The 17,187-nt window shown below is 46.7% G+C and overlaps 1 protein-coding gene across 5 annotated transcripts in view; it reads left to right on the top strand.

Moving 5' to 3' along the window:
- Positions 1-17,187, top strand: part of GRM5 (glutamate metabotropic receptor 5) — a 274,582-nt gene that overhangs the window by 205,065 nt on the left and 52,330 nt on the right. For all 5 annotated transcript variants that reach the window (XM_079973382.1, XM_079973380.1, XM_079973381.1 and 2 more), the window contains exon 4: positions 14,303-14,538. In XM_079973382.1, the coding sequence (XP_079829508.1) occupies positions 14,303-14,538 (236 nt within the window). The remainder of the gene's footprint in view (positions 1-14,302; positions 14,539-17,187) is intronic.

Below are 17,187 nucleotides of genomic sequence, written 5' to 3'. Positions count from 1 at the left end.
ATTCTTCCATATTCATCTTTAAAGATCAATTTTGGGGCCAATTTTTCCTTTGCATAAATCACCACTCCTCTTTTCTTAACTTTGTCTGATGAAATAAATTCTTGTCCTAATCTTTTATTTATAAGTAGTCTTCTGTGTGCCCTTGTTACGTGGGTTTCTTGTAGACATAACAAATCCAATTGTTCTCTTTTCAAGATATGAAAGACCTCACGCCTTTTTCTGGGAAGGTTGAGTCCATTACAGTTCCAAGTTAAAAATTGCAGAGACATTATTAGTTAGTTACCTCCAGCTGCTCCCTGCAGCTGTTCTTCTTCCGTTGGTGACTTCAGTCCAAATGTCAAGTTTCCAAGGTCTGTGTCAGAGGTCGAGTCTAGCACTCCTTTCACAAGGTCCTCCTCGTTTCTGTCTAGGAATTGTTCTTTATCTTGCACTGTTCGAAGCAGTGCCCCTTTGAATGTCAACACTGTGTTGTTGCATATCAGGGTTGCCTGTCTTTAAAACAGACTCCAGGTACACTCAAACAGAAATGGTTCAAAATACCTTACAGCAGACAAAGAGCCCTGCTTACTCCCAGCCCTCCAGGCCCACACAGGCTTTCACATCCCACTTGTCTCTACAGGAAGTTTCCTCTTCAAGTACTTTGCCCTGAGCCAGGAACCAACGTATATCGGAGCTGATAATCTGAAGGAAGCCAAAGTGCTGCTGAAGGTTCAGAGTCTGCTAGCTCTTGGGCCAATATTCGAGATTAGGTGCTCCTGTTTCTAATGTGAGACCCGTTCAGAGCTGTCCGTGGTGCTGATCACTTCCTTGCTCTGATACAGTGGTACCTCGGGTTACATACGCTTCAGGTTACATATGCTTCAGGTTACAGACTCCGCTAACCCAGAAATAGTACCTCGGGTTAAGAACTTTGCTTCAGGATGAGAACAGAAATCGTGCTCCGGTGGCGCGGTAGCAGCAGGAGGCCCCATTAGCTAAAGTGGTGCTTCAGGTTAAGAACAGTTTCAGGTTAAGAACGGACCTCCGGAACGAATTAAGTACTTAAACCGAGGAACCACTGTAGTTATCTTTTGGGGAAGGTGAAACTAGAAAAAAGAGGTTTGGTGAAATGGCATTAACTTTAGAGACAAGCCGTCGGCCAGGAAATTCCTGCTTTGGTGGTGTTGGAGAATATCTCAGGTGTTTATTATGTGCAGATGGGTACACCAGCAAAAACAAGAAGAAAATTGGTTCGTGCGTGGGTTCAAGCCCCGTGCTGGACAAACAATTCCTGCATTGCATGGGGCTGCACTAGGTGACCCTTGTGGTCCCTTCCAACTCTACAATTCTATGATTCCATGATTCTGTGCTTCAGGGTGAGACCCTGCTAGAGTGGAAGGCGAGAATCAGGAAGGAGATGGCTGTTCAGCATTCCAGGCTTGTAGGTTCCCTTCCCTCACCCTCAATCCACTTGTAAAGTGGATGTAATGAGTATCTCCTGCGTGTGAGTGTCTGAGGGCCCTGCTCCTTCTTGCCACTCACCATCTGGCCTGGGGCGGGGCCTGAAGCCTCACAGGGACTGCTGCGCTCTGCTGCCCAGGAGGACTCTCCTGCGTGTGAGTGTCTGAGGGCCCTGCTCCTTCTTGCCACTTACCACCTGACCCAGGGCAGGGCCTGACGGGCCTCACTAGGACAGTTGCTGTTACTGCTGGAGGGGTGCAGAGTGCTTTTAAAATGTTTTAAAAATTTTATTTTGAATTTTTTGTATGTGGGGGGTGGGGGTGGGGTGGATGTTTACTGGGCCTGGGAATTTGTTTGATTTTATGTTTTTGTAATTTTTATTTTTTTTGTTTGTATTGTTTTATTTGTGTTGTTGTTGTTGTTTTTGTTGTTTTGTTGTTTTGTTGTTGTTTTTTTAAAAAGTGTTATTTTGTTCTTAAGGGGAGGGGTCAGGGCTGCTGGGGAGTTGGTCCCAGCCAACAAAATGGCTGGGACATGTTTCACAGGGGGGAATGCACTGGGACAACCGATCTCAGTGATCACGGGTAGGAGGAGGAGTTACGCTAAGACCAGACCATGTCATTACAGAGGAGGCAGGTTTAGTCGTTGTCTGAGGACTATCCCTGCCTCCAGGTCTGGTCCTGACCGGATGGATACTAGAATCAGCAAGGGATACCCACATGACCTGAAAGTGTTGCTGTGCAATGCCAGGTCAATGATTCATAAGACCACTGCCATCCATGACTTGATCATGGATGGAGGACTTGACCTGGCATGTGTAACAGAGACTTGGTTGGATGAAGCAGATGGGCCTGTCCTTGCCGCTGCTTGTCCACCAGGTTTCTCTTACGCACAGCAACCCAGGTCATGTGGGCGGGGAGGGGGGGTTGCAGTGATTTTTAGGAAGTCATTAGTTTGCACCAGGCGTCCTATTGGGAAGACCCAATTTTCCGAGTGCATGTTCTGGAAGTTGGGCAATAGGGGCAGTACAGGATTCCTTTTGGTGTACCGACCTCCTCGCTGCACCAAGGATTCCCTGCCCGAGCTGCTTCAGGTCGTGGCGGATGTTCTCCTGGAGACACCTAACTTGGTTGTCCTAGGGGATTTTAACATCCATGCCGACACGACCTTACAAGGGGCCGCTCGGGACTTCATGGAAAGCATAGCCTCCATGGGGCTGTCCCTGAATAAGTCTGGCCCAACCCATAGCCGCGGACATGCCTTGGACCTGGTGTTTACCTCTATGGATGTTGGTGATCTGACACTAACTAAAAGCGAAACGAAAGAAGTGCCATGGTCAGATCACTTCCTGGTGCAACTGGACTTCTCTGCGACCCATCCCCTCTGCAGGGAGGTGGGACCGATTCGGATGGTCCGCCCCCGCCACTTAATGGATCCAAATGGTTTCCAGAGAGTGGTAGGGGATGCTTTATCCCATGTTGATGGCCTTTCAGCCGATTCCCTGGTGGCCCGCTGGAATGTGGAGTTAACCAGGGCTATTGACTGTTTGGCTCCGAAGCGCCCTCTCCGATTGCATGGAGCCCGGAGAGCCCCGTGGTTTTCCACGGATCTGAGGGCAATGAAACAATCGTTGAGACGGCTAGAGCGCCGGTGGCGGATAACTCATTCCGAATCTGACCGGACACAGGTTAGAGCTCAACGTCGAGCCTACCAAGTGGCGATAGCGACGGCGAAGACTTCCTTCACCGCCTCTATTGCATCTGCAGAAAACAGCAGCAGGAGACTCTTTCAGGTGGTTCACAATTTAGCGGAACCACCTGTAACATCGGGGCCCAGTACGGGCCATATGTTCTCCTGCAATGATTTTGCAAATTTTTTTGCAGATAAAATCGCTAAGATTCGGGAAGAAGTAGACTCCACCGTGGGAGCAGGGCCGGGGCGGGAGAGTGCTAGAGTCCTGTCTGGTCAAGTTGTGTGGGATCAATTCCAATCTGTTACCTCCGAGGATGTGGACAGGCTGCTTGGACGAGTGAAGCCAACCACCTGTCTCCTGGATCCTTGCCCATCCTGGCTTATAAAAGCTAGCCGGGAAGGACTGGGCGATGGGCTTCGTGGGGTGGTGAATGCTTCCCTCCGTGAGGAAGCCTTCCCAGACCCGCTGAAAGAGGCGGTTATTAAACCGCTTCTTAAAAAACCATCTTTAGATGCGGCCACGATGGCCAATTATCGCCCAGTCTCAAACCTTCCATTCTTGGGCAAGGTGATTGAGCGAGTGGTTGCTGAACAACTCCAGGCACGCCTGGAAGAAGCGGACCATTTGGATCCCTTCCAGTCGGGATTCAGGCCTCATCATGGGACTGAAACTGCCTTGGTCGCACTGGTTGATGATCTCCGGCGGGCTAGGGACAAAGGTGAGAGCTGTTTCCTAGTTCTGCTGGATCTCTCAGCGGCGTTTGATACCATCGACCATAACATCCTTCTGGACCGTCTTGAGGGGCTGGGAGCTGGGGGCACTGTTATACAGTGGTTCCGCTCCTTCCTCCTGGGCAGTGTTCAGAAAGTGGTGGTGGGGGATGAGTGTTCAGACCCCTGGGCTCTCACTTGTGGGGTGCCTCAGGGTTCTGTCCTCTCCCCCATGCTTTTCAACATTTACATGCAGCCACTGGGAGAGATCATCAGGAGGTTTGGGCTGGGTGTTCATCAGTATGCAGATGATACCCAGCTCTACCTCTCTTTTAAATCAGAACCAGTGAAGGCGGTGAAGGTCCTGTGTGAGTGTCTGGAAGCGGTTGGAGGATGGATGGCGGCTAACAGATTGAGGTGGAATCCTGACAAGACAGAAGTACTGTTTTTGGGGGACAGGAGGCGGGCAGGTGTGGAGGATTCCCTGGTCCTGAATGGGGTAACTGTGCCCCTGAAGGACCAGGTGCGCAGCCTGGGAGTCATTTTGGACTCACAGCTGTCCATGGAGGCACAGGTCAAATCTGTATCCAGGGCAGCTGTTTACCAGCTCCATCTGGTACGTAGGCTGAGACCCTATCTGCCTGCAGACTGTCTCGCCAGAGTGGTACATGCTCTGGTTATCTCCCGCTTGGACTACTGCAATGCGCTCTACGTGGGGCTACCTTTGAAGGTGACCCGGAAACTACAACTAATCCAGAATGCGGCAGCTAGACTGGTGACTGGGAGCGGCCGCCGAGACCATATAACACCGGTCTTGAAAGACCTACATTGGCTCCCAGTACGTTTCCGAACACAATTCAAAGTGTTGGTGCTGACCTTTAAAGCCCTAAATGGCCTCGGTCCAGTATACCTGAAGGAGCGTCTCCTCCCCCATCGTTCTGCCCGGACACTGAGGTCCAGCTCCGAGGGCCTTCTGGCGGTTCCCTCACTGCGAGAGGTCACGTTACAGGGAACCAGGCAGAGGGCCTTCTCGGTAGTGGCGCCCACTCTGTGGAATGCCGTCCCATCAGATGTCAAAGCAATAAACAACTACCTGACATTCAGAAGACATCTGAAGGCAGCCCTGTTCAGGGAAGTTTTTAATATGTGACATTTTAGTGTATTTTTCATCCTTGTTAGAAGCCGCCCAGAGTGGCTGGGGAAACCCAGCCAGATGGGCTGGGTACAAATAATAAATTATTATTATTATTATTATTATTGTTGTTGTTGTTGTTGTTGTAGGTTTTAGGGAAGGGGTCAGCCTGCACAATGCCCTGAGTTCCTTCTAATCCCTGGGGTCCTGCACCCAGGAAGGGTCAAAATCGGCTATAGGATTCTATCGCTGAACTAGGCAATTTAAGACAAGTGCGCTTACCCCTTCATTGGGCAGGCATTGTTGCGGACTCGCATTGTCCCCTCTTCACGATCCAGTGGCAGGACAAGGTGGGAGGCCTGGTTGGCATGTGTGGCCTGCAAACTTCTGCACACTATCCGGGTTGTAGCCTGCCTGCAAATGAGCCAGTCATAGCCAGGCTACCGTGTAGGACCTCCCCAGGGGTGGGGTCAACTGTGCCAGCAGGCATCACTTGAGTCCACGCTTGGAGAATAAATATAGGGCCTGCCCAGGCCTCCTCACCCAGTTTGCCGTTGGCCACTTAAACATAACCAAAGAAGTTGCTCTGTGCCATAGGGCAAATGTCTGGGCCTTTCCTCTTCCCACATGGCTGGGAAAACAAGCAAGAGGAGTGAAATTGTGTATGAGCAAAAGGCAGGCCTCCCAACTGAGAAAAGCATGCTCTGTGTGGGGCTTTCGGCCTCCACTAGAAATCTAATGGAGAAGCAGGATTTATCGGGGTGTTGAAGCTGTGAGCCCCTCCATCTTATGCTTGGCTTTCATATGTGTGTAAATAAAACCGTCTATCCCAGGCTTCCTCAACCTCGGCCCTCCAGATGTTTTGAGACTACAATTCCCATCATCCTTGACTACTGCTCCTGCTAGCTAGGGATCATGGGAGTTGTAGGCCAGAAACATCTGGAGGGCCGACGTTGAGGAATCCTGATCTATCCTAAGGACAGTGCAGTCTCCCTTGACCTTCACTCCAAGGAAAATGAACACTGAGTGACCCCTGGAGTATCCCACCGCCCAGAGATTGGCTTGGAGCATACCAGTATGTTGTCTGGTGGCTGGTAGGCAGCAACAGGAGAGATTGTTTGCCCCGGGGTAGCAGCCTTTAGCTAGACGTGTCTCCCCACCCAACCCCTTGAACAATGGGAGGGGAGTGACGGGTTCCTTTTTTGCTTATTTGCTGTGGGGCTAACTAGTGTTCCTAACACGTTGCGCAGATATTCCAAGAGTGAAACCTGAATTATTCACAGACTCCTTCTAGTTCAGTACTTTATATCTTCGAGGACTTTCAAAGTTTCAGCCCTCTTCCCCCTTTTTAACTTTGTTATTTTTCCACTACTGCTTCTCAAAGAGTTACTTTTAAAAGTTTCAGAAGGAGGAGAGAGATCAAAGCCGCTAGCGGCAACTCACTTCCCGTTTCCAGCTCTGCTTGCAGTCCTGTGTCTAAGCTGATTTCAGAAGACGGCTGACCTCCATAGTTTTAACTTTTTAATCCGAATCCTTCCTTGAGCCAAATCGATCCTTTTTTTTGTTGAAATTAGGTCCGAATTTCTTATGTTTTGAGAATTGAGCACTTTCCCTGCAAGCTCGGGGCTTCGCTTTCCGAAGGCAGCAATGGCTTCCCCTCAGCCCGCTTCCCTGCCCGCCATTCTCTTCGCTCCAAATAGGAGTTACCTGACGGCCAGACGGTCAGTGTTGCGGCATCAGCGGGAACCAGAACTCCTGGACATCCACCAGAGAGTGTTTTCGGGGGCTACTGCGCCCTGTAGCACCCCCTTTTCCTTCAGAAAGCCCGGGATTCTCCAAGCGGAAAAATCCCCGCTTGCGCGGGGATCGGGCTCAACCGGAAGTTGCAACTTCATTTTCTATTAATATGCTGCTCACCGCCTTTGGGCCAAAAGAAGAAGAAGTAGTGTTAAATAAATAAAGCATAACATAACACAACTCCTAGCATGACACAATATCTGCTAAAGCACTATCTGTCAGAGATCTGGCAGCTGCTGTGGCATGAGAGGCAGCTTCTGTCATAATGATGTGAGCTGCAAACAGCTTTAGGTAAAGTGAATGAGACTGGACTGCCAGCTAATGAATGAACTCATTAACCTCTGTGACATCAGCGATAGATTGGCATACGCAGTGGAATGGGGAGGGCCCAGGGAGCGGAATAACTGGAATAGGAGAACTTGCCACTTCCCTGGGCAAGAGGTAATTGCTGGGCTTTCTGGAATCAAACTGAATCCTTTTAGAAAGTGACATTTGTTGCACAACACTTCCACGACCCTCCATGTTTGTCTGCCCGTCGCCACGGCTTGAGGCAAAAAAGAAAACTGTTCTTAGGGAAGGTTGTGCAAGCTGAGAGGTGCAGCTGTTTATTATTTTAAAGACAGAGCTGAAGTAGCTTCCATGGGCAGCTGATCGGACCCTGAAAGGGAATGTGCCCAGTGCTCTTAGCAGTGCCAATTGCCTGGGTCTAGCAGACATTTTAATTTCCCAGACAGCCTCAGTTTTATTCATTTATTTGGGCAATTCCTATACAGTGGACCCTTGGGTAACGTAACTTTCAGGTTGCGAACGCAGCAAATTTCATCGCGCGCGCTTCGGGCATGCGCAGAAGCACTCCGCGCATACGTGTGCAGAAGCGCTCTATCATGCCGTGTGTGTGCGCAGAAGCAGCGCCTCATGTTGCAGACTTTTCAGGGTACGTAAGGACACCTGGAACAAATTAAGTTCGTATCTGGAGGGTCCACTGTACTGCCCTTTGCACAAGCCATAGGGCAGTTTGCAACAAAGCCAAAGGAAATAAACAGAAAGTATAAAACCCATAAGCAGGGTGGGGAGGAAGGGAAAGGGTGAAATGGAGTGGCTGGAATCCTGAACAGCAGAACTCCATATTGCAACATTTTGTTGCAGGCGCAGTGTATATCGTACATAACTCTCATTTTCACTTCTCACTTCCTCCTGAGTTAGGGTCACAAGCATTGCCAACATGGCACCCATGGGTGCCAGTGTGCCTCCCATTGCTTCCTACAGTGCCTGTGGAAAGTATTAGTAAATATCTTCTCAAAAATCCACAATGCACAAGTGGCTTTTTTGCTCTTCCTGCCCAGTTACTTTTGGCACTTTTTCGGCTGCTCCTATACAGGACAAGCCCCCTTAAACATGCCCCATATTCTTCAGATGCCAGGATTAGACACCAACCCGCCCTTCCATTCTGAGGAGAAGGGAGGTGCAAAGAACATCTCTCTCTGAGTGAACATGGCTGAGGCAAGAGTGGTGACATTTTTTCCATTGACAGGTGTGAGGCATGCGCACATCATTTTGTAGTCTCATGGCTTTTACTACTCATTTAGGTGTGGCAGCCATACCTCCATGGCAGCCATTTTGGTTTGGGCCATACATCCTGTGGCGGCCATTTTGGGTAAGCCTCGTCTTCTCAGCACCAAGTTTATGTCTTTTGCATATGACACTTTTTCAAAATTCCAACTGTGCCCACTAGTCCAAAAAGGTTAGTTTAAATAACATAAATAATAAAATTTTATTAAAGCTTTTTTCATAATACAGTCAGATAAAAGAAAGTAATCTAAATAAAAACAAAAACAGAGAAAGAACGAGAAAAGAAAAGGAGTTTGTTTAGAGCAGATTAAGGGATTAAGTTGATGGGATTCTTTTTTTTTTCTTTTTTTTTTTACTCTTTTCCTGCCAGCTCTTTTCCCACTCCAAACCACCCACCCACAACACACAGCTTTTTGAGATTTAGGGTTCCTAGACTTGTGTTTCTTCCCTCACAAATAAGAGGAGACTGAGAGGAGATACGATAGCCGTCTTCAAATCTCTCAAGGGCTGTCACATGGAAGAGGGAACAATCTTGTTTTCTCCTGCTCTGGAGAGTAGGACTCGAACCCATGGCTTCAAGTTACCAGAAAGAAGATTCCAATTAAACATTCAGGGGGGAATTTTCTGACAGTAAGAGCTGTTTGGCAGTGGAACAGACTCCCACAAGATGTGGTGGACTCTCCTTCCTTGGAGGTTTTTAAGCAGAGGTTGGGTGGCCATCTGTCATGGATGCTTTAGCTGAGATCCCTGCATTGCAGGGGTTGGACTAGATGACCCTTGGGTCCCTTCTAAGATTCTATGATTCCAGGAATAGGTGAAGCAGGTTGGCAAGTGAAATGTGAACAGTGAAAAGTAGGGAAAACACACACCCCTTCCCTCCCTCCGCTGCTTCTCCTTTCCAAATCACAAAGTGCCCCTTCTTGAAACAAAATGGCCACCTGCACTGGGTTATACTCATTTTTATGTAACGGGCACTTAGGCCCTTCATCTAGCCTATATGGATGTAGAACCAAGTATAGCTGCAATTAAACGCACTTCAGCGAAAGGCACCATTCCCAATTTAAAACCATTATGTAATGCTAATTGCCGTGTTCTTTCCGAGTGGGTGGCAAAATGGAAGATAACATAAAGAATACAAAGCCATGCAGAGTTTTTTCTCTCTCTCCATAATAAAAAAACCCCATAGCACTAAAGCATTCAGACTTGCCCCCTTTTTTTACAGCAACAATAAAGAAGCCTTGTAATTCATATTTTGTTAGAAAATGGCCTATACACTTAGTTGCCATGGTTACTTGATACAGCTCTGTAGATGCTGTTGTATACTGGCAATCAAGCTTCGGGTACAAGTGTTAGAATTTCTAGGGCAGCGATCGGGAGACAAAGGAGACCTACGAATTTGTTTCCGGTGAGCCACAAACTTTATTGTCAAAACAGGCACAGGCCAATGCAGTAGGGCGACTATAATGCTCTCTTTGAACTAGAGGGATCTTGAATTTGCGAATCTGCATTTAATCATAGAACTGACAGGCTGACTTGGAGAAAGGCAAGCGAGTCTCTGGGCACACACAGAGTGCTTTCCTCCCGAGAGCAGTAATGCTGGTTTTCTGGAGCAACTTTGAACTTGCAAAATTTCCAGACATTTCTCTGCTACTTTACATTGCCTGACTGGCGCCCTTGAATTCTGGTAATGCTTCTTGCTTGCCTGGATGGAGGATACAGAGGGGTTCGTGTGTAGAAACTACTGTACAGGTGTAATATTTATATGCATTGCTCCACCCACATTTGCCTCTGACCCCGCCCACCACTGCATAGCTGTCAAGCGTCCCTTATTTGGCGGGACAGTCCCTTATCCCAGCGCCATGTCCCGCTGCTGTCCCTTATTGATGATGTCCCTTAAATAAGCTACTGAAGGTAATAGGGCCCTTTCTATGTCCAGCTGTCCTTTGTCAACAACAAATTGTTGCTGTTTTTTTGTGTTGAATATATGCTATATGCTAATATATGCTTGGACCTAATAGGTATCAAAAGCCATTTGCATGCAACAAAATATGTATTTTATCAAAATAATTGTTGATCTCTTATTTTGGCTGCTGATCCCTTATTTTTGAGGCTGCTGGTCCCTTATTTTCAAATCTGTAAGTTGACAGCTATGCACCACTGGCATGTGGTTCCTGGAAGCTTGCCTAGAAAGGAATGCAAGACTGGATAAGGTTCTCCAACCACACACCAATGGTGGGCAGCGCCAGAGTCAAAAGTAGGTGGAGATATAAAAGAGTCTCCCCTCCTTTCAGTATCCAGTCTGTTTCTCCAGCTAGCCCAGAATACCCTCCTTCTCGAACAGACAGCAACTCTCCAGGTCTGTCTAGATCTAGGTTGTCCACCTCTGCCCTATCACGAAATTCAAACCCATTGTCTGCAGACTGTGTAGTCTGCTGAAACTTTGGAACTCCCTGCATATTAGCATCAGTCGGGCTTTTGTATGTTGGCATCCATCAGTCTCAAGAGGCAATGGAGTGCGCCTCTGGGGGTGAAGTCAAACTTCTGCAGAACCACTGTGGCTGCTGAGACTGCAGAGACCAGTAACTCATAAATGCATTAGCAGCAATGAAGTTACCTCTCTGGGGTGCAAGCCTGGACAGCGAATCTGGAGGTCCTGGGCTGCCCAGATGACAAGAATTCGCTGTATTCTTTTCAGTATGCTTAGAACATGTTTGTTTAGGCAAGCCTAACATGTATGAGTTACATGGGTTTTGCCTCTTTCGCATCACCCATCTAGTCTGATAATGTTTCGAACGTTTTTAAAACACCTGTTCTTTATGGAGACTTTTAATGTTTTATTTCATATTTCTGTCAACCATTTAGAGGTTTCTTTACAATAAAGTGGGATATAAATGTTTGTTAAATGGTCCCAGATTTGTCATTTGTGTTGAAATACTATCTTTTGTACTGCAGCGGTGACCAGAGGGACCGAACAACACAACAGGAGCAAGGCTATAATCACCACCCTCATCATCATGGTCGTCACTCACCAAATCCATCATCACCTTCAGTCTCATTGTCATCTTCATCACCAGTTTCTCACATGCATACTGTATAAGGTAGTCCTACCATGATCCTTTATACATCCAGAGAGAGAGGTTGGGTTGGGTTGGGTTGGGTGGTAAGAATAACAATACCACATTTTTCACAAGCCTGGGACATCATCACCATGTTCTGTGGCCAAGATTTTTGTAACTCCTTTTGCATAGGGACCAGGGAATTGGTATTTTGAAAGAGAAGAAGATGGGGATGATCCAAAAGAAGCAGTGAGGTTCCTTTGGCTAAGAGTCTAAATGTGGCCCTCAATATTCTCTCCAGGCCATATTCCTGGAGAGCCTTCTCTCCTCCCTGCCCCTTGAGTGCTTTTGCCTGGCTGCAGTGAATCCTAAAACCCTGAAAATACCTTTGACTTGCCTGGAATGAGAATAGAAAGGGGTTTGTGAGTGTGTCTAGAAGCTAACCCACTGTTCACAGGTAATGTTTACATTAATTGCTCCTCCCACTTTTTCCTCCGACCCTGCCCACCACTGCCATATGGCCCCCCAGAAAGTTTTACAAAATGGAATGTGTGGCCCTCAGGTTGGAAAAAGGTTCCCCATCCCTATGCTGAAACATTACAGCACCTCGTTATTCTCCCCACCCCATCTTATTTCGAACGTCTATTTTTTTTTTAGAAAGTCAAACTCCTGTAGACTTTGCAGAGAGGCACGGAGACCCTATGAATCTTCAGCTAAGTCAGTATGCGTTCATATTACTGCATCAGACTATGTCGTCTTCTGCTACTTGTTTTTCAGCGGCCGATGAAGTCATTCCTCTTACTTCATTCGCCATCACTTGCGCTCACTGCCTGGTGGTCAGAAAAAAGGCTGCAGCAGCTTCATGCGCAACTCAGTGCGTTTGTGAAAAGGGCTGCGTCCATAAATGAGGACATTAAGGACCAGGCCTTGAATCAATAGGATGAGGAAGAGTGGAGCTCCTACAAGGGTTAAATGTTTAGGTCACCGCTGCTTGCTTCTTTATGGCATTTTCCACCCTCTGTATCATTTATCCAAGTTTACACTGCAAAGAGAATACTAGCAAGATATACAATAACATAATGTGCAGGAGGCAGCATGCCTTTGAATGCCAATGGCTGGGACCCATGAGTCCTGTTTTCAGACTTTCCAGGGGTGACCTGTGGTGAGAACAGGATTCTGAACCAGATGGTCCTTTGGTCTGATCCAGAAGGGCATTTCTCATGTCCTAAGTGGCAGAGCACAAGGGAGAGCAAAGTGATCAAGGAGATAGAGCAACTCCCATGAGAAAAAGTTGCAACATTTGAGGGTGGGGGTTTTTTTATTAAGAAGTGACATGATAGAAGTGTGCAATATTATGCAGTGTGGATAAGGATAAACCTCTCTCATTCTAGAACTTATGGGTGTCCAATGGACAGATTAAAGACACCATACATAGTTGAACTATGGAATTCACTCTCCCACAGGAGAGCATGGTGGTCACCAACTTGAATGGTTTAAATAGAGGAGTAGGCAGATTCATGGAGGATAAGGCTATAAATGGTTACTATTCCTTTTGGCCATGTTCTTTCTCCACTGTCAGAGGCAACATGCCTCTGAATGCTGGGAATCACAAGTGGCAAGAGTCATGTAATTGGTTGGATCCAGCAATAAATAACACAGTTAAATATCAGTTTAAACAGCAGTGGAAACTTATTTATTTATTACATATATATATATATACCACCTTTACCTTCCAAGGAACTCAAGGTGGGGTACATGGTTCTCCCCCTCATTTCATTCTCACAACAACCCTGAGAGGTAGGTTAGGCTAAGAGATAGCAACTGGCCCAAGGTCACCCAGTGAGCTTCATGGCTGATTGGGAATTCGAACCCTGCCCTCCCAGGTTATAACACTATAACCATTACTCCACCCACTTCCTGAAGAGAGCATCAAGGGGATGTTCTAGTGGTCCAGAGCCAAGCACACTATTTCCTTTCTGTCCATTCACCTTGGGTAAGTAGGTGCTGGGAAGGATGAAGGTCTCTGGTGTAGAGGCTGCTTGACCCTTAAAGGAATTTGTTCAGGGGTTGCTATGCTTGGGGGGTCCCAGTTTGGGGGTATCTGACTCAAGAAGATTCTTCTTCTTCTTCTTCTTCTTCTTCTTCTTCTTCTTCTTCTTCTTCTTCTTCTTCTTGTCACTTTACTCACAAAAGTGATTCAAAGAGCCTTGCAACGCAATACGTCCCAGTGGTTGGGACTCAGGCTTGGTGTTGAGAACCTTGGTCTGAGTTATGGAATTTGCTACCACAATTCTGAACCACAATGTGTAGTGGAGACAACCAACGTAGATGTCTTTAAAAGGGAATCAGAACATTTCATGGAGGTTAAGGCTATCAGTGGCTACTAACCCTTATGGCTGTACTCTGAATGAAAGTCTCTAGGGGTGATGACTGGAAGAGTCATCATCCTGCTCATGGGATTCCCATAGTTATCTAGTTGGCCCCTGTGAGAACAGAACGCTGGATCAAATGGGCCTCTGATTTGATCCAGCAGGATTCCTCTTATATTTTTTTATACACATCCTTATGGGTTCATCATTTCTGGGGCTTGTGCCACTGGTCCTTCTGGTTTATCTGGTCACTTGTCCTCTGGGTCTGGTTGCAGGGCTGCTGCCCAGGATTAGGTTCATGATATGGTACTCTCAGCCAAGTGTGTGAGCTGGTTAAATAAAGGAAACCCAAGATCTTACTGTATCTGTGCGACAAGAATGAAACACCCCCTGCAGCACCTTCCTTGTCCAGCCGCAGCTCTTGTTTGGCCAGGGTCCCCTTGCTATTCCCAAGGACGCATGCCAATAATTCTCTTCAATGATTCACAGCAGCCCCGTCCTCACAGAGAGTCTGTTCCTTTTATTTATCTTTGCAGCGATGGCTGGGCAGACAGATACGATGTGACAGAAGGATACCAGCGCGAGGCTGTTGGCGGAATAACAATCAAGCTTCAGTCTCCGGATGTGAAATGGTTTGATGATTATTACCTTCAGCTTCAGCCAGAAACCAACCACCGAAACCCGTGGTTTCAGGAATTTTGGCAACACCGTTTCCAGTGCCGGCTGAAGGGATCCCCTCAGGAGAATACGAAATTCAATAAGACCTGCAGCAGTAAGCATCTTTATTCTTACATGTCTGTTTATTTGAAACCAATGAAGTCCAAGCTGCTAATTGCTTCTGGGATTATGGGAACTGGAGGAATTAATGTCAGGATGAAGGTATGGTGATGTTAAGTGTCTTTTGTGCCAATGAGTTGGGGGCAGACTCAAACAACAGTTTCATGTGGTAACAAAAAGGTTGAGCATAGTTTCTATTCTATTATTTTTCTGTATTCTGGAATTTGGTTTTGTTTTGCGGCAGTTGTTTTTATTTTATTTTATTTTGCTACAGCCTCAGGCTGTGCAGCATTTTACTAATTTGTAAAATAAACTTATAAATATAAATAAAGAGTAGTATCAGTCAGATACTTTTCTGCTCTTCCAGCAGCAGAGATTATTTCATTTGTAACTTAAGGGTTAGCTCTGATACTTTCAAAAAGTCAGCTAGCCAAGAGGGGTATGGGCCGAAGTGTTGCTCAGCAACCAGAGTCACATGATGTTCACTGAGGTAGCACATGCTCTGATTGGCTATGTAGTTCAGAGAGGGTTTCCCTCTGTATATTTTAGTTGATTTTCTCCCCTCCTATGTACAAGGCCTGAACTAAGAAAGACAAAACCTCTCTGTTCCTTTCTCCTCAAATTGCACACTGTTTTCAGTTTGCTCGGTAAAGGGTCAACAGGACTTTTCTCGGAGGACTTCATTTGCATTATTTAAGTGACTTTGCTAATGGTGATAAATATAACAGAGCAGTAAATGTCAACCCCCTATGAACCAGGGTCATATTTAACAACTCACCTGCTAGCATTAGGTGACTAGGAATTCCCTGCAGGTGAGTGAGTGGGGCAGTCGCAGAGGGACCGATTGCCCCATCTTCCCCTGCCAGCCTGTTTGGTTTCTGTGGCATCTGCAGAAGACAATCTTTGTGCGCTCTTCTGTTAAAGAGTGAAGACAATCAAAGCTGGTGCGCGCACACACTCCACAAAACACCTCATTTGCGATGGAATATTTATTTTTATGATAATAGAATGCAGGAAGCCAACTTGTTGTTGTTGTTTAGTTGTTTAGTCATGTCCGACTCTTCATGACCCCATGGACCAGAGCACGCCAGGCACTCCTGTCTTCCACTGCCTCCCGCAGTTTGGTCAAACTCATGCTGGTAGCTTCGAGAACACTGTCCAACCATCTCATCCTCTGTCGTCCCCTTCTCCTTGTGCCCTCTATCTTTCCCAACATCAGGGTCTTTTCCAGGGAGTCTTCTCTTCTCATGAGGTGGCCAAAGTATTGGAGCCTCAGCTTCAGGATCTGTCCTTCCAGTGAGCACTCAGGGCTGATTTCCTTAAGAATGGAGATGTTTGATCTTCTTGCAGTCCATGGGACTCTCAAGAGTCTCCTCCAACACCATAATTCAAAAGCGTCAAGTCTTCGGAGATCAGCCTTCTTTATGGTCCAGCTCTCACTTCCATACATCACTACTGGGAAAACCATCTTAACCTTAGTCAAACCATTGACCCAGCTAACCTGGGGTTGTATACATTAACAGTGGTTCTCCAAGGGTTCAGACAAGGGGCATTCCTGGCCCTGCCTGGAGATGCTGAGGATGGAACCTAGGACAGGCAGAACATGGGCTCTGTCACTGAGTTATGGCCCTTCCCCAGTTGTATACAGCCTGTGACTCCCTCAGTTCATTTGTTATGCCTGCTAGTCCACTTGCATGCTGGGTAGATCTCCTGGTGTCATTGTAGGCTTGCGAGTGCAGCAACAGGGAGCTTCTCCAGCAGCAGCATGTATTCTCTTGCCCTTCATCCGGGGGCGACGCTAACATGGAAACATACAGCCTCTTTCTTGTTGGAATTTTTAGCCGTTCTTAATTCAAACACTTGCTGCTGTCTCTGCTAAGTGCATTGATTTTCTGCCCAGCCGAAGCGTTACAGAGAAGGAGAAGTGTTCAGAGTTTTCCACCTTGATTCTCAATGCTTCCAGCTCTGTGTCAGAGGAGAAGTCGGGTGAGGCATATGGAGTCCCAAAGAAACAAACAGCAACGCTTAGCGCCATGGAAGGAAGTAAAGGAAGGGACTCTGCCATCATTAGGATGGAGAAACGAACATGGGTGCATTTAATGGGGTGTGCTGATTTTACAGGATCAAACAGCACTTTGGAGAAGTTGGCCCTGTGTCCAGGACTGATGAAGTTAATCGATGATGTCTGTTACAGCAACTCAAAAAAAGAGATATTAAAGGTCTTTCTTGTGTGCTTCCCACAGACATATTTTTAATATATAATCTTTTTTTATTCAGTTTTACACTACACATTTAAATTCAAACATTAGACATAATCATCAACATTTAGGATTCCCTGAATCTTTAGACTTCCCTCCACCCTTGCGTGGCTTCCATTTTCAATCTTTTTCAACTGCATCATATATTTTCTCTATTTTTCTTTAAATAATCCATTTTTACCTTAGTTTTTAGTACATTACAAGCGTTACTCAAATCCTGCCCAAGTTTTTAGTTGTTTACAGTGTTCTCTTAGGTAATTTGTAAAAAAATTCCCATTCCTTATTAAAGTTTCTCTCTTCCTTGTTTCTGATTTTCCCGGTCATTTTCACCATTTCGACGTAGTCCATCATCTTCATCAGCCATTCTGGTTGGGACTTTATCTTCT

This window comes from Podarcis cretensis, assembly GCF_951804945.1.
Source record: "Podarcis cretensis genome assembly, chromosome: 4".
NCBI classification, from domain to species: domain Eukaryota; kingdom Metazoa; phylum Chordata; class Lepidosauria; order Squamata; family Lacertidae; genus Podarcis; species Podarcis cretensis.
Note: the sequence above shows the minus strand (reverse complement) of the source record. Positions and strands in the feature narration are given on the sequence as shown.